General features: G+C 67.0%; 2 protein-coding genes across 15 annotated transcripts in view; one reads left to right on the top strand and one right to left on the bottom strand.

The window, feature by feature from the left end:
* Positions 1-801: 801 nt before the first annotated feature.
* Positions 802-15,229, top strand: LOC106045646 (unconventional myosin-Vb-like). 3 transcript variants are annotated; one of them, XM_066983774.1, is made up of 37 exons: positions 802-848; positions 1,824-1,934; positions 2,189-2,351; positions 2,436-2,580; positions 2,714-2,870; positions 3,016-3,156; positions 3,312-3,393; positions 3,573-3,674; positions 3,900-4,012; positions 4,092-4,357; positions 4,544-4,625; positions 4,879-5,019; positions 5,098-5,220; positions 5,530-5,613; positions 6,090-6,239; positions 6,338-6,435; positions 6,563-6,649; positions 6,745-6,856; positions 7,113-7,324; positions 7,431-7,587; positions 7,832-8,071; positions 8,654-8,863; positions 8,987-9,080; positions 9,196-9,326; positions 9,632-9,745; positions 9,894-10,121; positions 10,199-10,293; positions 11,633-11,819; positions 11,991-12,084; positions 12,240-12,425; positions 12,588-12,739; positions 12,993-13,082; positions 13,376-13,526; positions 13,911-14,181; positions 14,266-14,440; positions 14,571-14,651; positions 14,719-15,229. In XM_066983774.1, exons 1-37 carry the CDS (start codon positions 822-824, stop codon positions 14,878-14,880), a joined length of 5,214 nt encoding a protein of 1,737 aa, XP_066839875.1. In that variant the 5' UTR covers positions 802-821; the 3' UTR covers positions 14,881-15,229. The 3 variants fall into 3 exon arrangements, with proteins under 3 accessions (XP_066839875.1, XP_066839876.1, XP_066839874.1); XM_066983775.1 differs by having other exon boundaries at positions 9,196-9,341; positions 12,291-12,425; XM_066983773.1 differs by having other exon boundaries at positions 9,196-9,341.
* A 123-nt stretch (positions 15,230-15,352) lies between these two features.
* Positions 15,353-24,323, bottom strand: part of UNC13A (unc-13 homolog A) — a 32,052-nt gene continuing 23,081 nt past the window's right edge. For 3 of the 12 annotated variants that reach the window (XM_066983759.1, XM_066983760.1, XM_066983766.1), the window contains 9 exons: positions 22,775-22,813; positions 21,839-21,868; positions 20,781-20,837; positions 20,585-20,665; positions 20,330-20,477; positions 19,697-19,753; positions 18,384-18,476; positions 17,876-18,035; positions 15,353-17,112 (listed from right to left, as the gene is read on the bottom strand). In XM_066983759.1, the coding sequence (XP_066839860.1) occupies positions 16,824-17,112; positions 17,876-18,035; positions 18,384-18,476; positions 19,697-19,753; positions 20,330-20,477; positions 20,585-20,665; positions 20,781-20,837; positions 21,839-21,868; positions 22,775-22,813 (954 nt within the window). In that variant the 3' untranslated portion in view covers positions 15,353-16,823. The remainder of the gene's footprint in view (positions 17,113-17,875; positions 18,036-18,383; positions 18,477-19,696; positions 19,754-20,329; positions 20,478-20,584; positions 20,666-20,780; positions 20,838-21,838; positions 21,869-22,774; positions 22,814-24,323) is intronic. The other 9 variants (XM_066983763.1, XM_066983764.1, XM_066983769.1 and 6 more) reach the window with 4 other exon arrangements.

The following is a 24,323-nucleotide window of genomic DNA, read 5'->3' as shown; positions in this document are numbered from 1 at the left end:
GGCACCCATGGACCATGAGGACCCACAGAAAATGGCACCCACGGGCCATGGGGACCTACACCCAAGGGCTGTGGACACCCATGGGCAGCAGCACCCCCAGGCACCCACCAGCACCGCCCAAACCCAGGGACCTGGGGCGAGGAAGCCAGTGCCCCACAGGGACTGCACGTGGCAGGGAGGCCCAGGACAAGGGTCCCAAACTGGGTCCCCCCCCCATGCGCCCATGGGTCCCTCCCTTGGCACGAGTCAGTGAAAAAGGCTGGAGGTGCGCTGAGAAAAAAATCCCATTATGGACCGAGTTTAACTCAGCCGGGGGTGGCTCACCCACCCGTGGGTGCTTGGGGTGCCCTGGGTGGGGGCAGGGTTGCGGGTGGCCCAAGTTGCCCTGCATGAGGGCACTTTTGGGGTGTCTTAGATAGGAGAGGCTTGGGGTGCCCTCGATGGTCCCAGGTAGGGGAGTGTTTCAAGGGGTCCTGGGTGGGGTTGTCCCAGATGGGGCTTCTCGGGGGGAGTTGGGGTGTCCCAGGAGGGAGTTGGGGTGCCCCAAATGGGAGGTGGGGGTGTCTTGGGGTGCCTATGGGGGGGGGGGTCTCTTGGGGTGCTGCAGCTGTGGGGTGGGGAGAAGCTAGCCACAGCCCCCCATCATCTCCCCCAGCTGGTGAGGGTGTGTGGGGCTGACCAGGAGGCAGAGCAGGGCGGGACCCCCACACCCAATTAGCAGCAATTAGTGGGTGGGGAACTCCCACCCAATTAGCAGCAATTAGCGGCCATAAAGGGGCCACAGGCGAGGGGGGCAGCAGTGTGGCAGAAGTGGGGGGACCATGGCAGCAGGGCAGCCCTACGGGCAGGTGAGGCTTGGTGCTGCTGGGGGTGGCACAGGGTGGGGGGAAAGGGCTGCCAATGCTGGGCCCCCCCCCCCCAGCACCTCTGGGACTGCTGCTGGTCCCTAGGAGGGGGCACCCAAAGCGCAGCCCCCCCCTTGCACCCCCTCCCCAGCCTGCTTGCTTTGCGTTTGCTGGGCTCTAGCAGGGCAGTAACACGGCTGCTCCCAGACCTGGGGGGGCTTGCTGCCTGCCGAGCCCCCTGCGTTTGCAAATTCAGCAGCAGCAGCAGGATGGCTTCGCCAGCCCTGGCTCCTGGCGAGGGGCTGCGGTGGGAGCAGGGTGTTAGAGCAGCTGAGGGCTCCGAGGTGGTGCGTGGAAGCCATGAGGTGCTCCCTGAGCCCGGCAGCAGCGCTGCAGCCATTAGAGGAGCTTTTTTCTCCCTTTTTAAGCTCGCAATATGGCCTCGTGCCTGCCTGCATGGAGCAGCAGGGGCACCGGCCCCCTGGAGCAGCCCTCGTTCCCTGCAGGCTGGCAGAGCTGCTGCAGTGGGCTCTGGGAGCTGCGGGTTCCCCATCTCTGAGCATCCTGCGGTGGGGCAGGACCAGCCCCACAGCGCAAGGGCAGGGGGTGCTGCCTGCTGGGGAGGGAGAGCCACGGGGCTGGGTCAGAACAAGGAAATTGGGGCTGGGGTATCTCCCCGGCTCTGTTTCTGGGGTGCCGGAGCCGCTTTTGAGCCCTTTCTTGCGGAAGCTTTCTGGTGTCGGGCTCTGATCTTCAGTGATCCCATGGCTGTAGCCCTAGTGCCCTCTTGCACACCTGGGCAGGATCCCTGCCGGCAGGAGCAGCAGGTCCATGGGGCGCCCGGCGGTGATGCTGAGCACCAGGCTGCTGCCTCCGAGAGCCCCAGGGGGCTGCGATGCCCAGCTCAGGGCTGTCTGCGTCTCCTGTCCCATGTCTGAGGCCATCTGCTGGGATCTTGTCCCTTCTGTGTCCCCACAGGGTGCCCGGGTCTGGATCCCTGACTGCGTCCAGGTCTGGAGGGTGGCAGAAATAACCAGAGACTACGAGGAAGGAGATGCCGTTCTGCACCTCTGCCTGGAGGATGGCTCGGTGAGGCTGGGGCCTCGTGGCCCTGCGGGTCCCTTTGCTCACTGCATGGCCAGGCATCCTGAGCTGGGTGCTGGGGCTCACGCTGTGCGCCCAAACCAGCCTGGGTTCCTCACTGGGGAGCAGAGAGGCCGGGGATGTGCCCAGCAGCTCGTCTGCTGTCTGAGTACTGCGTGCTGTGGCCACGTCCCCTGCCTGTGCTGCCACCGTGGGGCCACCTGCCCCTGCTCAGCACTCATCCTGCCCCGTCCCCGCAGATGCTGGCTTACCCTATCGAGTCCCAGCTGCCGCCTCTCTGCAACCCCGAGTGCCTCTCGGGCAAGGATGACCTGGTGGCCCTGAGCTACCTGCACGAGCCGGCCGTGCTGCACTCGCTCCGCGTGCGCTTCCTGGAGGCCAACGCCATCTACACCTACTGCGGTGAGCCCCCTGCACCCCGTGTCCCCCCGCACCCTGGGATGAGTGCCCTCATGCCCCTCCCCTGTGCACGCCCCCTTCCTCCAGGTATCATCCTGGTTGCCATCAACCCCTACAAGCCGCTGCCCATCTATGAGGAGGAGGTGATCTATGCCTACAGTGGCCGGGAGATGGGGGACATGGACCCCCACATCTTTGCGCTGGCGGAGGAGGCGTACAAGCAGATGGTGAGGTGAGAGCATCGCCATGGGGGGGTCCTGCTGCTGGAGCAGCCCCCCGGGTTGTGGCGGGGCAGGGCTGAAGCCCCCATACGGCCCGTGGAGAACCTTCCCCCTGGGGCACGGGCTCGTGTCCCCCTCCCACAGGTTCGGGAAGAATCAGTCCCTCATCATCAGCGGCGAGTCGGGCGCAGGGAAGACGGCGTCAGCCAAGTACGCCATGAGGTACTTCACTGCCGTCGGGGGCTGCCTGGGGGACTCCAGCATGGAGGAGAAGGTGCTGGCCTCCAGCCCCGTCATGGAGGTGGGTCCCTGCCTGTCCCAGGCCCTCCCTGTGCTCCTCGTGGCCTTGCATCCCTGATGTTCCCCCCGGTAACATGGGTGGGTGGAGGGGACTGAACATCTCCAGAGCACCTGGAGGTCTGAGGCCACCTAACGCCTCCTGCCAGGCCTTCGGGAATGCGAAGACGACCAGGAATGACAACAGCAGCCGCTTTGGGAAGTACATCGAGATTGGCTTCAGCCAAGCCCGTGTCACTGGGGCCACCATCAAAACCTACCTGCTGGAGAAGTCCCGCGTCACCTTCCAGGTGGGTCTCAGGGCGGCATGGGGACGGGGCTGTGCAGGGGCTGCCTTGCTCCTCCTGGGTCGAGCTGGGAGAGCAAAGTGTCCCTTGTCCCCAGTCTGGGGCCTCAGCACCGCCCTTTTTGGGGCCCCGAGGTGACGTGGCCGCTCTTCCCACAGGCAAGAGCAGAGAGGAACTACCACATCTTCTACCAGCTCTGCGCCTCGGCTGCCCTGTCTGAGCTGCAGGGCCTGGGTCTCCGTGAGTACCCCAGCCCCGTGGCATGGCGCGGGCAGTGCTGGTGTTCCTGCCTTTCCCCAAAACAGGGGTAGGATTGGGCTGCCAGCTGGGTGCTGTGCGTGCTCTGCACTGCAGGATGAGGGGGGCTGGGGGCCTGGTGGGGCCATGCTGGTTTCACAACCTGCACATCTTGCCCACAGGTGGGGCAGAGACCTTCCACTACACCTGCCAGGGTCGGTGCACTGCTGGCACCGATGATGCAGCCGACCTGGACAGCACACGGCATGCCTTCTCCCTCCTGGGTACTGTCCTGGTGGGGCACGGGTTGGGGAGACCGTGGGGGTGGGCAGGGCTGGTCCCCATCATCCCACTACCCTCACCCCATTGCTGGTGGGAGCACCGGGGATGGACACCCCGGTGCTGGGGAGCCCAGATATCTGCTGGCTGTTCCCATATCCCCAGCCTGTGGGATATGGGGATCCCCCCAGCACTGGGGGCAGCCCCTCATGCCCCCGCTGTGCCTGCAGGTGTCCCCGAGGCCGACCAGCTGGAGCTCTTCTCCGTCCTTGCTGCCATCCTGCATCTGGGCGACATCGCAATCAGAGGGAGGGACCGCCACGGGGACGGGTGCTTCGTGGAGGTGGGCGAGAGCTCGCTGTGCCTGGCCACATCGGGACCCGCATCCCGGTGGTGCTGGTGACACTTCTGTCCCTCTGCAGTCCGCTGATGAGGCCCTGGGGCAGTTCTGCACGCTGCTGGGCATCGAGGAGGCCCAGGTCACACGTTGGCTCTGCCATCGCAAGCTGGTGACCGCCGGCGAGACCTACCTGAAGCCGCTCTCCAGGCAGCAGGCACTGGACTCCCGGGACGCCCTGGCCAAGCACATGTACGGGCAGGTCTTCAAGTGGATGGTGAGCAGGGTCAACCGTGCCCTGCGGTCACCGGAGGGCCACCACACCTCCATCGGCATCCTGGACATCTATGGGTAAGGATGGCGCTCCTCTGCCACGTTGTGTGGAAGAGCGTGGTCCTGCTCCTGCCGTGGGTCTGTGGCCACCAGCTGGGTCGTGGGGCAGTGCCTGTCCCTGCAGTGAGGCTGGGTCCGTGGCCACGTGCAGCTCCTGGCTGGCCGGGGTGGTTCTGCCCTGCTCAGTCGGGTCTCTGTCCGCAGGTTTGAGATGTTTGAGTTCAACAGCTTTGAGCAGTTCTGCATCAACTATGCCAACGAGAAGCTGCAGCAGCTTTTCAACCTGGTGGGTGTCACCCAGATGTCCCCTCCAGCACCCTGCCGTGCTGGTGCCTCTGGCTTTCTGCCCTGGGATGTGGCTGGTCCTCTGGGCCTGGGGCTCTGGGAGGCTGCTGGAGCTGGGCACGGCCCCAGAAGTGCCCCTGCCCCAGGAGAGGGGCCGCTTTGGTGCCCTGCGGAAACCCAGGTGCTGCCTGCAGCCAGCCTGGGGACCGGCCACCTCTGCCCCATCTCATCCTGCTCTCCATCCCTCCCTCCAGCATGTCTTCAAGCTGGAGCAGGAGGACTACGTGACTGAGGAGATCCCTTGGGTCTTCGTTGACTTCTGCGACAACCAGCCATGCATTGAGCTCATTGAGGGCCGACTCGGCATCCTGGACCTGCTGAATGAGGAGTGCAAGGTGGGCGTGAGGCGCTGGAGCAGGTCACTGTGGCTGTCCCAAGCCCTCGGCCACCCCTCCAACCCCTCTGCCTTTCAGATGCCCCAAGGCAGTGACGGGAGCTGGGCGCAGAAGCTCTACCAGACCCACCTCGGCAGCTCCCACTTCCAGAAGCCCAAGAGGCCCATGGATGCCTTCATTGTCTGCCACTTCGCTGGCAAGGTAGGAGAGCTGCGGTGGTGGTGGTACCTCGCTGGGTGGGGGGCTTGGCAGCACCCAGCCTGACCCTCGGGAGCTGCTGGGGGCATCTCCTGGCCGGTGGCATCGCCTGCAGCCTCTGCCCTCTCTGTGCTGGGCTGCAGCTCCAAGGGCAGGAATTAGAGAAATTAGGAGGTCCTGTGGTGCTGCGGTGGTGCCATCAGCGGTGTGGCCACAGCCAGCCCTGGCTCCTGCAAGGGTCCTTTCCAAGAGCCCTGCCCCAATCCAGGCTGGGAAGCCCCTAACGCTGGTGCTGGGGTTGTCCCCTGCCAGGTGGAATACCAGTGCAGTGGGTTCGTGGAGAAGAACAGGGACACCATCCCCGAGGAGCTGGTGGGGCTGCTGCGAGCCAGCAAGGTGAGAGCCAGTCCTGTGGGTGCTGGGAGGGGTGGGTGTTGCAGGAGGAGGAAGCCATGCAGGGTGAGCCCTGCGTTTGTTGGGGGTGGTGACCTGTGGTCAGGGTGCCCTGTGATGTGGGTGCCCCCATTTTATTCTCCTGCCCTCGGGCTGGGGTGCGCTGCTGCTCCCACGCCGGTAACGCTGTCTTCTCCTCCCCTCCGCACCGTGTGGCCCTGGCAGAAGGTAAGGGACACCTGGGGGGAGAGCTCTTGTTCACCTGGGAGGGTGCTCACGACTTCTCCTTGGGTTCCCTTAGGGGGCAAGCAGGGGGCAGAGCCGGTCCCTGGACACCTGGGGCATGTCGGGGCTGTGGCAGTATCGGGATCCTGCACGGGGCTGGCCTCTGGGGCCACGTGTCCTGCTGGTGCTGGCTCTGGGGCGGTGTGGGGTGCTGCTTGCTGCAGGCCCACTGCTCACGGCTCTGCTCCACGCAGTCTGCCCTGCTCGCCGAGCTCTTCCTGGAGGATGGGTATGGGGCTGTGTCCCTGCAGTCCCGCAGGTCCAGCGGCCCCTGGCTGCCCGGGCGCCCCAGCCGCAGGTCGCTGCCCAGCAGCCAGAGGAGCAAGAAGTCCATCTCCAGCCAGGTACAGGACGGGGGAGCCCTGAGCCCTGCTCTGTCCTGGGGGACACCCCCCTGCGCCCTGCCTGCCGGCCTTGACCACCTTCCCGTTGTGCTCCGCAGTTCAGAGCCTCCCTGAACCGGCTGATGGAGATGCTGGGCAGCACCACGCCGCACTACATCCGCTGCATCAAACCCAATGACAGGAAGCTGCCCTTCGTGTGAGTGCCATAGGGACGCTGCGGGGCTCTGCTCCCCCCCTCTAAGCCATGTCCCTCCTGCCCTGCGTGCCTTGGTGCACGCCTGGATAAGCTACATGGGATCAGGTTTTTTTCTTTTTGGCCCCAGGTTTGACTCCAGGCGAGTGGTGGAGCAGCTGCGAGCCTGTGGGGTCCTGGAGACCATCCGGATCAGTGCCGCGGGCTACCCCTCCAGGTACCCCCTGCTTCCCTGGCACCCCAGGGCTCTCCCTGGCACCCCAGGGCTCCCCCTGGCCAGAGCACCCCCCTGATCCCCTCTGTTCCCCACAGGTGGACATACCAGGAGTTCTTCGACAGGTACAGGGCTCTGGTGAGCAGAGAGGAGCTGGTGGGTGCTGATGTGAAGCAGAGCTGCAGCCTTGCCCTGGGGAGGCTGCTCCAGGTAAGGGCTCTGCTCAGGGGGTGCAGCTGTGGTACCTGAGCATCCCTTGCAGATGCTTTTTCCCATCTTCCAGTGTGTGCGTGTGCGCCCAGTGGGGTGCAGAAATGGGTGTAATATTGATGGGGAGGAATTGGGATTACCCCAGCCACTGGGGAAGCTGAGTAAGGAAGGCTGGGAGCATACAGAGTACTGCTTTGGAGGAACCTGGCCAGGGCGTGCCTCCTCCCTGGCTCTGACTCCCCCCTTCTGCCCCCAGGACCCCAGCAAGTACCAGTGTGGGAAGAGCAAGGTGTTTTTCCGGGCCGGCCAGGTGGCCTACCTGGAGGAGCTGCGGTACCGGCGGCTGCGGGCAGCCTGCACCCTGCTGCAGCGGCACCTGCGGGGCTGGCTGGCACGGCGGCGCTTCGGGCGGGTGCGTGCCGCGGTGCTCTGCCTGCAGCGCCATGCCCGGGGCCTGCTGGCCCGCAGGTGAGCGGGGCCGGGGGCTCTGAGGGAGATGCAGTGAGCAGAGACCCAGCTCTGGGGTGGGCTGGGGGCTCTGCTGTCCTGCACCCAACTCCTCGCCTCCCCGCAGGCTCACCGCGATGCTGCGGAGGAGCAGAGCTGCTGTGGTGCTGCAGAAGACGGTGAGGATGGTGCTGGCCCGGCGCTCCTACCTGCGCACACACCGGGCTGCTGTCACCATCCAAGCCTTTGCCCGGGGCATGTTCGCCCGGCGTCTGTACCAGCAGGTAGGAGCCTGGCAGGGTGCTGGGTGGTCCCGTCCTGCGGTGGGGAGCCCCTGCCCCATGCAACTGGGGGAGCAGCATGCTCTCGGTGATGCTGTCACCTTCCTGACATCTTGGTGACAAACTGGCTGCTCTTGCCATGCTGCTTGGGGTCAGCGTGGCACCAACCCCACTGTCCCCAGGTGCACAGGGCTGCCATCGTCCCCGTGCCTGCTGGCGGTGCTACTGCTCTGTCTCTCCCTTGCAGATGGTGCGGCACCAGAAAGCCGTGGTGATCCAGGCAGCTGTCAGGGGCTGGCTGGCCCGGAGCCGCTACGCCCGGCTGCGCGGGGCCGTGCTCTACCTGCAGTGCTGCTACCGCCGGGCGCGGGCACGCCGGGAGCTGCGACGCCTGCGGGCGGAGGCGCGCTCAGTCGAGCACTACAAGCAGCTGCACAAGGGCATGGAGATCAAGGTGATGCAGCTGCAGTGCAGGCTGGATGAGCAGGTGGGTGCTGCAGCCTGCTTCGGGACCTGTCTTTGCCAACCAGTCCCTGTATAAACAAAACCACAGCCCTGGTCTGCCCCATCCTGGCCGTGGAGCTGGCCCTGCAGGGCACATGTCTCCAGGCAGGAGTGCTGCATCTAGGGGTCAGTGCTGGGTTTCTGATGCACCCTGGGGATGTGCTGGTGCCCTCCTGGGTGCTTGGGTGGGCACAGCCTCACAGCACGGCAGCGTGTGCTGGAACAGCTCCGGCACAGCACGTTCTCCCACCGGCCACATCAGCTGCCGCCATCTGGGCAAGCATCTCGTCTCCGGCTGCCACCGCTCCAGCTCCAGGGGTGGCTGCAGAGTGTGAGGGAGGGCCCCTGCAGTGCTGCCCTGTCCCTGGGGATGGAAGCAGCCAGGAGCTGGGGAGCGGGATGTGGAGGCATGGCAAAGCTCACAACGCGTGGCTCCATCTGGGATGGTGCCCGATGGAGAGCTCTGCGTGGTGGGGGGGGTAACCAAGGCTCGGGGCTCCCACTGATGGGGAGAAGGGGACCCAAGGGGATGCCCCCAGCACCCCATAACCTGCTCTGATCCCAGGCCCAGGAGAAGCAGCGGCTGGCGGAGCAGCTCTCGGCACTGAACACTGCCCACGCCGAGGAGGTGCAGCGCCTGCGGGCAGAGATGCAGGGGCTGCGGGAGGACGCAGCCCGCGATGCCCAGGTCCAGCAGCTGCAGGAGCGGCTGGCCGAGCTGGAGAGGCACAGCGCCGAGAGCCGCCTGGCCCAGGAGGTCGAGGAGCTCCGGCAGGTCTGTCGTGGGGATAGCTGGGGCTGCTCTTGCTCTACGGGGGCTTTCCAGGGCCCTGAGCCTGGTGCTGAGTGCCCACAGAGGGGTCCCTGGGCTGTACCGACCCCTCTGCTTCTCCCCCAGCGCCTGGCAGAGGTGGAGGCCATGAAACTGCACCTGGGGGAGGAAAGAGATGCCCTGATCCAGCGCACCTTGGAGCAGTCGCAGGATCTGGAAGGTAGAAGGGTTCCCCTGCCCCATCCTGCACGAGGCTGGACCTGCAGGCCCAGCGTGCCCCCCATTGCAGGGGCTGCATCCCGTCCCCAGCCCCGTGTGTCCCCCGTCCCCTGCAGAGCAGCACCAGCGCGCGGCGCGGGAGAGCCGGGGGCTGCAGCAGGAGCTGGAGGAGGAGCGGGCGCGCTACCAGAGCCTGGTGAAGGAGTACGCCCGCCTGGAGCAGGGCTACGAGAATCTGCGGGACGAGGTGGCCTTCCACAGGGTGAGGGGTGGGGGGGCTCGGCCCCCCTAGGGGCCCCCCTGGGCTATGGGAAGCGGGCACCTGAGTTTGTGTGCTGGGGGCTCCACCAGCTAAGGCAGCCTGGGGGACTCAAAATCAACCGTCCTTTAAAGGGGGGGGGGGGGGTCCAAAGCCACTTTCCTTTAAGCTGTGGGGCCGGAGGGCTGAGCTGCCCTGTCCTTGTGCCCCATCCTGGGGAGGGGACAAGCGGTGTGTGCCAGCCGGTGGGTGTTTGGGGAGTGGGGCACCAACCCTGCCCTCCTCCCCCTTAGCAAAGCACCTTCAGACGCTCCCCTTCATCCGAGAGCTTCCTGGGCTCCGAGAGCAGCTACCTGTCCTCCATGTCCACCGCCCCATCACGGGATGGCTCCGACCAGCAGGCTGAGGTAGTGGGGACAGCAGTGGGGCTGGCAGGGTGGGGGTGACAAGTGGCCTGTCCGTGGGAGCCTGTGGGGCCAGCTGTGCGCCCACCTGGGGATGCTCGCAGGGATTTCAGCCCCTGGCTCCTGCACCAAGCCCCCTCCTTGCACCCAGGGGCCAGAGGAGCGCTGGCAGCCGGTGCCCGAGGGTCCCCAGCCCGCGGGGGAGCCGCTGCCCAACGGCGGCGCAGGGCAGGACCCCTTGGAGCAGGCGTACCTCCTTCTGCTGGGGCAGCTCAATGCCGTCACCGAGGAGCTGGCCCGCACCCGCGAGGAGCTGCGGAGGAGCAAAGCCTCCGCCGAGCACGAGGAGAAGAAACCCCTGGACTTCCTAAAGCGAAGGGTGAGTTCCTGCCCCACGGGTATGGGGCCGGGTGGGGCTGTCGGGGCTGCTCTCACCCTGCCCTGCTCTCCTGGCAGAACATCGCCGGGATGCTGGGGCTGGGCAGGAGCCCAGAGAAGGCAGCGGACGATGACTTGAAGCACGCCTACGACGCCGTGCAGGTTGCCAACAAGTGAGTGCGGCTCCAGAGAGAGTCTAGCTGGGGCTGGGATCCCTGCAGTGGGCTGCAGCATCATGGGGTGCTGCTGGGGGCTTCCCTGCTGTTCTGGCCAGCTGCAGCCACCTCACCTGTGCGGTGCTGTGATGCTGGGCAGCTCCAAACCTCCAAAGCAGCTGTCTCCCCACCTGCATCCTCGGCTCTCCTTCCCTGCTGTGCTGCCTCCTCCTGGGAGGCTGGAGCTCCCCAGAATGGGTGCACCCCCCCCCCACAAGCTTGCTGGGTGCCCCCAGCCTGTTCCTGGGCTGGCCTTGGTGCATCCAGAGGGAAGATCAGAGCTGGGGGAAAGTCCCAAGCTCGCAGGCTTTGAGGGACAAATGACACCCTGAGGGATGGGGTGTGATAATTCACAGCACCATGGAGTGGTTTGGGTTGGAAGGGACCTCAAAGCCCACCCTGTCCCACCCCTGCCATGGGCACGACCCCTCCAGCAGCCCAGGCTGCCCCCAGCCCCATCCAGCCTGGCCTTGGGCACTGCCAGGGATGGGGCACCCACAGCTCCTCGGGGCAGCCTCAGCCAGGGCCTCACCGCCCTCAGGGGGAAGAATTTCTTCCTGACAGCTCATCTAAACCTACCCTCTTTTAGTTTAAATCCGTCGCCCCTTGTCATATCAGTGCATGCCCTTGTGAAAAGTCTCTCTATCTTACAAGTCCCCTTTAGGCACTGGCAGGCTGCTGTGAGGTCTCCCTGGAGCCTTCTCTCCTCCAGGCTGAGCACCCCCAGCTCTCCCAGCCTGACCTCACAGCAGAGCTGCTCCGTGGCCGCCTCTGGACTTGCTCTGGCAGGTCCCTGACCTTGTGCTCCAGGTGGGGTCCCACAAGGGCAGAGCAGAGGGGCACAATCCCCTCCCTTGCCCCGCTGATCACCCCTGGTGCAGCCGGGGTGCGGCTGGCTTCCTGGGCCGCGAGCAGGCGCTGCTGGTTCGTGTCCTATTTCCCAGCTTTATGTCCTATTTCCCATCCACTGCTACCCCAAGCCCTTCTCCACGGGGCTGCTCTACGTCCCTTTGTCCCCCAGCCTGTGCTGATGTTTGGGACTGCCCCGACCCAGGTGCGGCGCCCTGTGCGCGGCCTCGTTGGTCTGCTCGAGGTTCCCGTGGGCCCACCAGGTCCCTGGGGATGACACCCCGTCCTCCTGGGTCTGCACCCCTCAGCGGGGTGCGTGCACGTGCTGAGGGTGCTCTCGACCCCGCTGTGTGTCACTGGCAGTGATAATGACAGCACGGGGCCCAGGGCAGGCCAGGCAGGGGACACCGGCCCGGCTCGGTGACTCGGGTTCCCCTGGCGCACGCAGGCTGCTGGCGAGCCAGCTGCAGGAGGAGAAGCAGCAGCACGAGGAGGAGGTGGAGGGGCTGCACCTCGACATCCGCTCGCTCAAGCAGCTGAGCCAGCAGCAGGCAGCCCTCATCCAGGACCTGCAGCGGCACCAGGGCCAGGAGGGGCTGCAGCACCACGTCGTGCGGCTCAAGGAGGAGAACTGGGTAAGGGGGGGGGGGGGGGGACAGGGCTCGGACAGCTCCCCCCACCCTATAGTGAGCTGCAGCATCCCACTGGGGAGCGATGCAGGGGACCCAAGGCACCCCCAGCTCTGTACCCCGTGAGTTGGGTGCTGGTGGGGGTGGCTGAGCCCTACAAGAGCTGTCCCTGCCCAGGAGCTGGCCCAGAAGCTGGAGAAGCAGGAGAGGACCACCATGAAGCTCCAGAAGCAGCTCAGAGCCTATGCGAAGCAGATCCAGGACTTCACAGGTGGGTGTCTGCATGGGGGGGGGGGCATGAGGCTGGCTGGGGTGGGGGGCAGGCTGGTTTGGGGCTGGTGCATCACCCAGCCTCAAGGTGGGGACCAGGGCACCTCCAAACCCCGGGGAGCTCTCCTTGGGCTGAGCCAAAGGGACCTGCTCCAGGTCCCCTGGCCCAGGACACAGCAGGATGTGACCCGTGCTCCTCCCCACCAGTGAAGAGAGAGACCACCGGGCTGGGGCAGGAGCCAGCAGCGTCCCAGGCAGTCCCACCCCCACCGGGGCTGTCCCAGGCCATGCTGGCGTGGAGGATGGAGGACGAAGGGCGCATCATCAAGGCCATCATCACAGGTAGGGTTTGGGTGGACGGGGACCCCGTTACCCAACAAAGCAGCTTGCTCCCTACTAGGGTTTCTTCCCCAAAAGATGGTCTCATCCTTCCCACCTCACTGGGGCAGCAGCCTGCCCCCTCCAGCTCTCTGTAAGTGCCTGCCCCCTGCTCCCCCCCTGCAGACTACCGCCCGCAGAGCAGCCCAGGGGCGCTGCCGGAGCTGCCAGCCTTCCTCCTCTTCCTCTGCCTCCGCCATGCGGACCACTGCCGTGATGAGCCGCGGGCCCGCTCCCTGCTGGATGCGGCCATCAATGCCATCAAGAGGGTGATGAAGGTGCTGGGCCTGGCTGCCGGGGGGGGGGTGGATTTGTGCTGAGGAGCAGGAGCTCTGCTGGCCAACATGGGGGGGGGAGGCACTGGGGCTGCAGCCTGGTCCCCAGGGCTTTGTGTGATGGAGCTGGGGAGTCCAACCTGAGCATCCGCTGGGGCTGGGGGGGGCTTGGAGAAAGCGTGGGGTGGGGGTGCTTGCTGCTGGCATTGCTGGAGCCTCGCTGACCCCCTGCTGTGCTCACTTCCCCCCCTCGCAGAAGCACAGCGACGACTTTGAAGTTGTGGCCCTCTGGCTGGCAAATACCTGCCAGCTTCTGAACTGTCTGCGCCAGTATGGCCGGGATGAGGTAGGGCTGGGCTGGGGAGGGGGACATCACACCCCGGGGAGGGGGACATCACACCCCTACACCCTTCCTGGGAAGAGTGGGGGCTTTGGGGGACTTCGGGAAGGGGGCAGCGAGGCTTGTCCAGGGCTGGGGCTGCATCCCAACGGGGGTGTGCATGGGGATGTACAGGGATGGAGCCAATGTTCTCATCCCCCAGGAGGGATGGGGGGGGGGGTTACCCCTGTATTTTTTTTCTATTTTTATTTTTTTGCCTCCATCCTGGGGCTGTCCCCCTGACCTGGCCATGCCCCCAGAGCTGCTCCCAGGGGAACACAGCGCGGCAGAGCGCGCACCGCCTGCAGCACCTGGACCTGCAGAGCGCCGGCCGCAGCCTGGGCGCCTTGGCCGTGCAGCTCTACCAGCAGCTCATCCGCACCGCCGAGAAGCGCCTCAAGCCCATGATTGGTACGGAGGGGGCTCGGGCAATGGGCGCTGGGAGCTGGGGGGCTCTCAGGACCCCCATCCTGTGATGCTGGCTTGGGGAGGGAGCGCTGCACGAGAGCAGCCTGATAGGTTGTGCCCAGAGGTGGGAGGTGGGCTTGGAATTGGGTCTCCATGGGGTCCCGCTGCTCCCCGAGCCTCCCAGCTTGGAAGGGGGAGCTGGAGGGGACTCAGCACCCCTGGGAACCTTGGGCTGCAGCCCTGGGGGACTCCATCACCCTCCTGCCCCACCAGTCCCTCTGTCCCCAGCCATGATGCAGAGCCAAGGAGCCCTGCAAAGCACAAGGCAGCACCTCCTCGGTCTGACCAACCTTTTTTTTTTTTTCCTTTTTTTTCTTAATGCTCTAGTTTCTGCAATGCTGGAGAGCGAGACCATCCAGGGCCTGGCCTCCTCCTACCCTCCCGGCCTCCACCGGCCCTCGGCCCCCGTAGCCCACACCCTGCCCGAGCTCCTGCAGCAGCTGGGCTCCTTCCACCAGGTGCTGGGCCGCCACGGGCTGGCCCCGGCCGTGGGGCACCAGGTCCTGCGCCAGCTCCTCTTCCTCGTCAGCGGCACCACCCTCAACTACCTACTGCTGAGGAAGGACGCCTGCTCCTGGAGCCGCGGCATCCAGCTCAGGTTGGTCCCCCCACGGGGTTGTAGTGCACTTGGGGGGGGCCGGGACACTGTGGGTGCCTCCCCCTGACCCCCTGTCACGGGCAGGTACAACATCAGCCAGCTGGAGCAGTGGCTGCGGGCGCAGGGGCTGCAGCACAGCGGGGCCCATGAGATGCTGGAGCCGCTGGTGCAGGCCGCCCAGCTGCTGCAGGTGAAGAAGGCGACGGAGGAGGATGCTGGAGCTATCTGCAGCCTGTGCACGGTGCTGTCGCCGCAGCAGGTACCTGGGGGTGATTGGGGTTCACCATCCTGGGGGGCTCCCATCCCACCCTGGGGGCTGCTCGGCCCCTGTGGACTGGGAGGCTGGGGCGGGGTGGGGGTGTCACAGAGGTCCCCTGATGTCCCTCCAGGTCGTGAAGATCCTGCGGGCGTACACCCCGGCTGCGGGGCTGGAGGAACGTGTGAGCCCCGGCTTCATCAGCACTGTGGAGGTAAGCGGGGACCTCGGCTCTGTCCCCATGGGGCCACCCCCTTGCTGAGCGCCGTGTCCCCCCGCAGAGGCGACTGCAGGAGCAGCAGCAGGAGGGAGGTCCCAGCCAGCTGCTGGTGGACACCAGCCACCTCTTCCCCGTGAACCTGCCCTTCGTCGCCTCCACCGTGCACCTCGACGAGCTCCGCATCCCCGACACCATCGACCTGGCTTTCCTCGTCCGCCTCTGAGCCCCGACCGGCCCCCCGGGGGCAGGAGGACGGCAGAGGTTTGGGGCTGCTGCACTTCGTGGTGCTCCCCTGGGGGCTGTCTGTTGCTGAGACCCGCGGGTACTTTTGTTTTGTGGCGCAGCCACAACTGTTTCGGCCACTTTTTAATCCTTTGGTGTTAATAAAAGTCTTTGCAGATAATTTGGGTGTCTGAGGCTGGCTGTGGGCGCGCTGTTTGCGGGGTGGCGGTCTTGGGGTGGTGGTGATTGGAGGTGTGTGGGGGTGTTTGGGGTCTGCCGCAGTCCCCTTTAACCCCTAGGATGAAGTTTGGCCTTTGCCTAGGGTAGGAAAAGCAAATTCTCAGCTGCAGGTGGGGTGGTGCAGCATCGCTGGGGTCTTTATCCTTGGGGCTGAGCCTAAAGGGGGGGGCAGGTGGGGATGGGGAGCCCCTGGGTGCCTGCTCCTCTCTCCCCCCAGCACCCGCAGCCACAGCCAAGGGTGTGCTTTTTAATGTCAGTTATAATAAAATATTTTTACAGAGCCCAAAAAAGTCAAAATAGTGCAAAACATCTCACGGTCATGCATCCATGGTAGCCCCCGCGGCGGGGGGAGGTACAGACACAGGGGCATCGGTGACACGGGTACAGGAGCGGGGTGGTCGGTTCAATCACATGCCAAACAGGACTGGGTGGGGAGGGGGCACATTTTTTTTGGTGGGGGGGGGAGGGGGGCTTCCCCCCCCCCCCGGGAGCAGCAGTTAGAAAAGGGGTGTAAACATTGAACAGAAATGAGAGTGGATTCCTAAACCCTTTGGTCCCAGGCAAATCCTATAGAAAAAGGACCGGGAGGGGGGGCTGGGTTACCCTGTTTTGGGGTGGGGAGGGGGCTGAGAGGTATATATTGGCCTGGGGGGGGCTTCAGGCTTCTGTCCCCCCCGGTGCTGAGGGGTGGCCGTCCCTCTCAGCATGGGGGGGACGCTGTGCTCCCTGTCCACCCCCCTGAGACACGCACACCACTGATCACACAGAAATGGTGGTTAATGGGAAATATGGGGGGGGTCCTATCGGGGAGGGGGGCGAGGGTCTTGCTTGTGCCAAAGAGGTCCCATGGGTGCTGCTGCAGGGACCTTGTGCCACATGGGGGGGGTGGGGGTGGGCAGTCCCTGCTCACCAGAGCCAAGGGAGATGGGTGCCCCCCAGCCCTTGGGGGTGGGTTGCCCTCCACCCTGGCACCCTGGGGGGGGGGCAGCGGGGCCACCCGCACGGCGGCCAGGCAGGGAAGACAGGATAGGGGCCGGGGGCTGCTCCCTGCTGCTCCCGGCCCTGGTGGTGCCGCCGCCGGCCGGGGGGGGGGACTCTGTGGCGAGGGCTGTGCCCACCGGCCCCCCAGCCCCTATAGCCCTTCGGGGTGCGGGACACAGCCGCGTCCTGCTGCCCCGTGTATGTACAGCTATTTACATATGTACAGGGCGCTGGGCGGGGGGCCCTGCCCCTGGTAACACCGGGTGGGGGACAAGGGGCCATCGCGCTGTGCCAGCCTGGGATGACCCCCCCCCCCCCCAGCCTCCCACTCCCCCCATCCCAGTGCTTCCCTTGTGTCGCTCGATGAGGTTTTGGGCCGGGTGGGATGGGGATGGGTCACTGGGGTCCCTCCATCCCAGGCCGGGAAGGGGCAGAGCCGTCCCACTGCCCAGCCTGGGGCCCAGCCCTTCCCTGCAGCCCCCCAGCCCCATCGGGGTGGGACGGGGGGGGGTGCTCGTGCTCAGCGCTACCACCCAGCGAGCCCAGCCAGGGGAGGGACGGGGGGGGGTCCAACGCTGCCCCTGCACCCCCCCCACCCCACACCGGGGCCGGGCAGGCGCCTCCTCTCGTGGCCGCTCTTATGGCTTATACGTGGCTGGAGGACGCTGCAGGCCAGGGGCTGGGCTGGGAGGGGGGGTCCGGGGGTGGGGGGGGGGGGCGGATTTAACTGCTGCCCTCCTCGGCCGAGCGCGTGTCGGACTTGAGCTTGACGAACTCCTTGGCCACCTCGTCGTTGTTGCGCTGGGAGAGGATGCGGAGCACGGTGAGGCCGGTGTCGTCCATGTGGATGCGGCGGCCCAGGGGCAGCCAGCAGGCGCAGCTGGCGCGCTGCAGGATGTCGCGCAGCTGCAGCACGGCGATGCCCACCGTCCGGTCCTCCCGCGCGAAGCAGTAATCCTTCACGCACACCTGCAGCTCGTAGCACTCGGGGCCCGTCTCCGTCCCCAGCGTGCTGCGGGGGGCACAAGGGACAGGCGGCGTTGGCACGGGGAGGGGGCTCCGAGACAGCGGCGCATGTGGGTGCTGACCCCCTGCCCCCCAAAAATCCTTTTTTTTTTTGGTTGTTTGTTTTTCCTGCTTTCCCCGTGTAGTTTTTGCCAAGGAGAAAATATCCAAAATGTCCCGGCAGGGATGAGCAAACACAGCTGAAGCTGCACAGCGTCCCCATCCCCCTGTCCCCAGGGGTCCCCATCCCTGCGTCCCCATCTCCATGTCCCCAGGGGTCCTCATCCCCATGTCCCCATCCCCGTGTCCCCATCCCTGTGTCCCCAGGGGCCCCCATCTCCGTGTCTCATTCCCTTGTCCCCTGGGGTCCCCATCCCCGTGTCCCAAGCCCTGTGTCCCCATCCCCATGTCCCCAGGGATCTCCACCCCTGGGTCCTCATCCCCATGTCCCCATCCCCGTGTCCCCATCCCTGTGTCCCCAGGGGCCCCCATCTCCGTGTCTCATTCCCTTGTCCCCTGGGGTCCCCATCCCCGTGTCCCAAGCCCTGTGTCCCCATCCCCATGTCCCCAGGGATCTCCACCCCTGGGTCCTCATCCCCATGTCCCCATCCCCGTGTCCCCATCCCTGTGTCCCCAGGGCTCCCCATCTCCGTGTCTCATTCCCATGTCCCCTGGGGTCCCCATCCCCATGTCCCAAGCCCTGTGTCTCCATCCCCCTGTCCCCAGGGATCCCCATCCCCGCGTCCCCGTCCCCGGGGGCCGCCACTCACAACTGGAAGCTCTCGTTGTACTTGGGCGCCCAGCTGTTGTTCTTGGACTTGGTGGCGAATTTCCTCTTCTTGTCGCTGAGGTGGGGCCCGATGATGTTGACCTCGATGAAGGGACGGAAGATGCCGGACGTCTGCCACTTGAGGTCGTTGGCGGCCACCACTGCGTGCAGGAGGCACGGGAGGCTCACGGGGTGCCACCACCCACCGGTCCCCCACCACCCGCCGGTCCCCTGCCACCCCCTGGTCCCCCGCCACCCGCCGGTCCCCCACCACCCGCCGGTCCCCCACCACCCGCCGGTTCCCTGCCACCCCCTGGTCCCCTGCCACCCGCCGGTCCCCCACCACCCGCCGGTCCCCCACCACCCGCCGGTCCCCTGCCACCCCCTGGTCCCCTGCCACCCGCCGGTCCCCCACCACCCGCCGGTCCCCCACCACCCGCCGGTTCCCTGCCACCCGCCGGTCCCCTGCCACCCGCCGGTCCCCTGCCATCCAGGCCACCAGCACCCACCTTTAACGGTGACTTTGTGTTCTCCGGTGCCGGGGTGCGTGAAGAGCTCCACGTGGATGGACACCTCCCCGACGGGGTCGTCCACGCCAGAGCCTGCGTGGCCGAGGGGGGGGGCAGCGTGAGTGCCAGCCCCCCCCCCCATGTCCCCAGTGTCCCCTGCCTGCCACCCACCTCGCTGGAGGAGGCAGGTCACCCGCCACCGGGTGGGGACAGACGGGTTGGTCCCGATGTGGCCCCAGCCACAACGGGTGCTGGGGGCGGCTGGGTCACTGCTGCCCTCCCCCCCCCCCCCCCCCCCCCCCAGTCTGTGGGTCCTGGACCCCAGCCCCTTGCCCAGATGGGGCAGAGGTGGGACGGGGTGGGGGTGGCGGTGGGGCAGGTCCCTGCTGTGGGCTGGGGGGGGGGGGGTCAGTGCTCCAGGGGACCTGACCCAGCCCCTGTGCCACCACCAGGCCCACTAGTGGTCCCACGTTGCCACTCCGGCTCGGGGACCACATCCAGCCCCGGGGTTCTGGTGACCTGCAACCCCCCCACACCCCACCCCTGAGCCGTGCATGCACCCATGGGCGAAGGAGGGGGTGCAAGGCGGGGTGGGGGGGCCAGGCTCGGTGGGGCAAGGCAGGCTCAGGGGATCCGACCGAGCTGGTGGGAAGGAAATAAGAGCGAGAAGGACACATCCCCGGGTGTCACAGCACGGCGTGGGGGGGGGCACAGCGCTGCGGCCATGCCAAACTCCATCCTCCATCCTCCGCCCCCCCCCATGCCCCCCCGCACCCCGTCCCCACGGGCACCCCTGCCTGGGCAGCGCCGCATGCTGAGCTGGAATGGAGGCGATGGAGGGCAAGGGGGGGGGGTCTGGGTGCAGGAGGCCAAGCAGGGGGGTGCAGGCCAGGCCCCCCCACCCCGGCGGTGTGCGATGGAGGCCAAGCGGGGCCCAGGAGGGGCTGTGCTCATTCCTCGAGGGGTTGGGGCTCGCCGGAGCAAGGCTAGTAATGGTCCTTCTGGCAACGGGGTGGGGGGACATGGGGGTGGCCACGGGTGGTGGCAGGTGCCCCCCCCAGCAGCAGCTCTGGGGACAACGTGGGGGCGCCCCGAGCTCACGAGTGAAGGTGAGCGCCGGCACCTCCAGCTGCGGGGATGGGGAGGGGGCTGAGTGCCCCCAAATTCCTCCCGATTCAGCCCAAAGCGGCTGCGCTCAGTTGGGGTGGGTGGGGGCACAGATATTGGCGGGAGGGGGGGGGTGGGGGGGACGGTTACTAGCCCAGGCCGGCGGCTGCAGGCAGGGTGCTGGGGCGGGCGAGCGGTGCACCTACCCTTCTCAGGATAAATCTCTTCACTAAGGGTAAACCTAACACCTTTTCCACCATGAACTGGTGGGAAGGAGAGAGAGAGAGAGACGGAGACACGGCACGGAGCGGACGGAGAGAGGAGAAGGAGACAACGTGCGTGGGGGGGGGACAGCAAAAGGAAGGGGGGGGGAACAGAAAGAGAGAGAAAGAGAGATCAGATCGGGCAGACAGACGCACGGCCGACAGCCGGACGACACTGCAGCGACACGGTGGCGCCGGGCACCGCCCCGGCACCCTGGGGTGCTGCGGGCACCCGTGGGACCCCGCCGGCCCCCGGACGGCTGGCACAGGAGGCACAGACAGGACGGACGGACGGACGGACGTCCCTCGGGGACACGCACAGACAGCACACGCGCGCCCCGGGGGCGCAGACAAGCCTGGCACCGGGGCCACGCTCCTCTTCCTGGGGGGGGGACGGGACAGGACGAGGCTGCCCCAGGCACCCCACGGTCCCTCTTTATCCACAAAACTCATCAAACCCACCCCAGCCTCCCGTCCGCAGCCTCCAGGACCCCAGCACCACCAGGACAGGGGCAGGATACGGCCCTGGGAGGGGTGGGAGGGGGAGAAGCAGGCCCGGGGTGGGGGGGGTCCTACCCTGCGAAGCCTGCGTCTGCACGAAGGTTTTGATCAGGAGGTCGGTGGCTTGGGTGTAGAGGGACAGGGCGTAGCGCAGCGACTGCAGGTCGGGGCTCTTCTCCAGGAAGGTCTTCTTCAGCCCCACGCCGCCGGCGTGGAAGTATTGCTGCAGGGACGGATGGCCATGGGGTGGGGGCTCTGCTTGCCCCCCCCCCCCCAACACCCCCACGGGCACCCCCCATCCCCCCCCGCTGCGCCCCAGGGTGCCCTCACCTTGATGGTGTCCAGGGCCAGCTCCACCACGGCGCACTGCTTCGGGGTCAGGCTCTTGGCTTCCTCCCGCACCATGTGGTCCTGCCGGGGACAAATCCTGCCCTCAGAGAGGGGCCTGGCCAACGGCACCCTGCAAGGGGGACAGTGCCACTCGCCCCAGCACCGAGGGGACCTGGGGACCCCCCCCGGCCCTCACCTTCAGCTTGGAGAGCTGCCCCAGCTCCTTGGCCGCGTTGAAGATCATCTGCGTGCCCTGCGGAGAGCAGAGAGAAGGGAACGGTGCTGGTGAGCGGCCGGGCTGCGAGGCTGGGAGCGCTGCTGCCTGGGGGCTCCCCGGCCCCCCCAGGCTCTGGGGGGACTCCTCTGAGCCCTCTGGGCTTCCCCAAGAGCCCAGCACCCAGGGCACGGTGGTGAGGGGGTTTGGGGACACCAGGGCAGGACGTCACCCTGGAGCCAGGCACCGCACGCCCTGGGGTCCCAGCCTGCTCCCCAAGCACCCGCGTCTGTGTCCACGAGCACGGGGCACTGCTGGCACCGCAGGGACAACAGGGGGTGGGGGGACAGAGAGAGCGCAGGGGGACAGCGGTGGCACCTGGCACCATCCCCTGTGCCTCATGGTGCTGGTGGCTGGGCCGCATGGCACCCCCCTGCCCCCCCCCACTCAGGGGACACCACGGCTGGGTGTCACCGGTCCCCACGGTGGGCGCCAGCTGCCCCGCACCGTGCCGCCCCCGTGGACGGGGACACGAAGCCGTCCCACGGGCAGCACTGGCACGGCCCCAGGGGATGCAGACCCACGGCACGGGAGGGGGCGTCACCCACCCCCGGGTCTGCACCCGCTCATCAGGCTGAGTCCCAGCTCCCCTTCCCAGTGTGCAACTGGGCAAACTGGGACAGAGCCAGCGAGTCCCGGCTCCTCCCAGCACCAGCAGCTCCAGTCCTTCCCAGCAATGAGACCCCCCCCACGAACCGCTGCCTTACGCAGGGGTTTGGCCCCCCACACCTTCATTTTGTAACACCCCCCCCGACCCCAAATTAACCTTTTGTGGCCCCAACTCCTACCCCGTTTACCCTTCCTTTGCTGGCCCCGTTCCCCGGCCGGCGAGCAGCCCACGGATGCGGCTGTCAAACGGAGCTCGACGGGACACGCTACAGAGCTGGGACCCCCCCCGCGGGACACGCTCCAGAGCCGGGACCCCCCCCACCCCACAGCGCACGGGACAAGGACGGGGAGCAGAGGAGCCGTGTCCTTACTTCAGTGTGACTGGGCAGCTTCACCCTGCTCTGCAAGAGAACAGCAAGGGACAGTTACAGCGGGCAGCCTGCGATGAGCGTGCCAGGTCTCGTCCCTGGATTGGGGGGGGGGGGGGCTCGCTCCCTGCCACCCCCGCGGCCGGCGGAGGAAAGCAGTGGGACGAAGCGGGGCAGGACCCGGGTGTCCCCTGAGTCACAGCCTGGGGACAGCGGGGCTGGGCACCGCGGCATCGCCCCGCAGGGTGCCCGTGTGGCTCTTTGGGGCACCCGGGGCTGAGGAGCGTGGGGGGGGGGGGGGGGGGGGGGGCTGGTGGGGGCCGTGCTGGCCCCCAGCCTGGCGGTGGGGAGCACCTGGGTGGAGGGAGAGCCCGCCTGCCTGCTCTGCCTGCACAAACGCTTTTGGGAGGATCGTGGGGCTCGGCGAGCCTTGCTGGGGCCCCCAGGCATGGGGATGGGGGGGGGGCAGCAGAGATCCAGGGGATCCCAGCAGCACCCTGACCCCCCCCCCCCCCCCCCCCCCCCAGCACAGCCCAGAGCCCCGTTCCCGAGGCCAGCAGCACTGGGACGGGCTCGTGCCCAGGTTCCCTCGCGCTCACGCACCCCGTACCCCGGCAGGATGCTGAGCACCCCGGCCCGGCTCCATGGGGCAGCGTCGCCCACGCCTGCCTGGGACGGGAAACACCCCCCACACACATACGGAGGCGGGGGGGGGACACACGGCACAACCCCCCCCCCCCCCAACACACAGACACGGGTCACGGCCCCATCCCGCACACGTCCTGGACAACACGGCACAGCGCGACACGACACCACGCCACAGCCAGACAGCACGACAGAGGAAGCACGGACAGGCCCGGTGGGGGGGGGGGGCCAGGCGTGGGGCCACCAGGGTGGCCCCGGGGGCGAGGACACACACGGAGCCCACGGGCTATTTACCTTCTCTGTCCCCTTGCCATGTTTTCTCAAAAGCGTGCCCTGTAGAAGCAATGTCAGAGGTTGAGCGGTGGCGTGGGGGGGGGGCAGCGTGGGATGGGGCGGGGGGGGGACATGGGCAAGGCGTGGGAGCCGCAGGCTGGTGGCGAGGGCATCGCTGAGCTCCTAAGGGATGGGGGGGGGGGGCTGGTCCCTCTGGGGTGCTGGATGTTGCGCTGATGGGAGACTGGTCCCCACCCTGGGGGGCTGGGCTGAGGGCAACTGGTTCCTGCTGGGGTGCTGGGCCAGTGGAGGACTGGTTCCTGCTGGGATGTAGGGTCCATGGAGGACCTGTCCTTGCTGGGATGCAGCTGCTGGGCTCAGAGGGAACTGGACCCCCATGGGATACTGGGCTCAGGGAACTGGTCCCCGTGGGATATTGGGCTCAGGGAACTGGTCCCCGTGGGATATTGGGCTCAGGGAACTGGTCCCCATGGGATGCTGGGCTCAGGGAACTGGTCCCCATGGGATGCTGGGCTCAGAGGGAACAGGACCCCACGGGATGCTGGGCTGTGGGGCAGCAGGAGTCAGCCAGAGCTGTGGGGAGGCAGCCCCCGGTGCCCCCCCAGCACCCATGGGTGCTCAGAGCACGGGAAGGTGGGCACAGTCGGGGGTTGCAGGCAGAGCTCTGGTCCCAGTGATGGCCCCGTGCCCAGGCCCCGCAGGGATGGGGCAAACAGCGGGGGTCACACGGGGGGGGTCAGCAGCAGCCTCCTGGGGGGGGCTGGAACACGTCTAAATGAGGAGGGGGCAGCGGAGGGGGAGAGAGAGCCTGTGGGGGGGTTGGGGCAGAGGAGTGGGGGGGCATAGGGGGATGAGGGGTGAGGCGGGGGGGGTGAGCAGCACGGTTGGGCCAAGCAGGGCTACCAGGAGGGTTTCCTACCCTGGAAGGAAACCGAGGCACAGGGTGATGGGGGGACAGGAGGACCTTGTGCCCCACAGAGCTGGCACCACACAGACCCCCCCCTCAGGGATGTGGGGTTGGGGGGGGGAGGAGGGGGCAGGCCCCAATTCTTTCCAAATGCTGCTGTTGGAAATGAAAGGCACCGGGGGAATAGGGACGAGTGTTTGTCCCCGCAGATCAGCACCCGGTCGCACCCATGCTGCTGTGCTTCCTGTGCTCGAGGTGGGCGCAGGCCGGGGGGGACGTGGCCCTTCCCTTGCCCTGGACAGCCCCAGACCAAGCAGACGAGGAAGGACTGAAGCCGCTCGGTCTGAGCCGTGCTGAGAACCAGCAGCAGCGCCAAGAAAAGGAGCCACGAGTCCGGGCTCCGGTACCCTGCCCGGGGAAAAGCCTCGCGCCTGCTGCCAGCCGCCTGGCCGGGACCTCGTGTCCCAGCACGATGCTCCCCACCGCCGGGGAGCCGCCGCCCTCGCCACGGCCACAGCCCGGCCATGGGGAAACTGAGGCACGAGGGGTGAGGAAGAGCCGCCGTCTGCCCGGCACGCACCGCTCGCCCTGCTCCGGCTCCAGTGGCCCCCGTCCCCCCCCCCCCGGCACGGAGCAAGAAGT

Source organism: Anser cygnoides, chromosome 27 (genome assembly GCF_040182565.1).
Source record: "Anser cygnoides isolate HZ-2024a breed goose chromosome 27, Taihu_goose_T2T_genome, whole genome shotgun sequence".
NCBI lineage: Eukaryota > Metazoa > Chordata > Aves > Anseriformes > Anatidae > Anser > Anser cygnoides.
The sequence above is the reverse complement of the archived record's forward strand: the minus strand, read 5'-3'. Positions and strand labels throughout refer to the sequence as shown.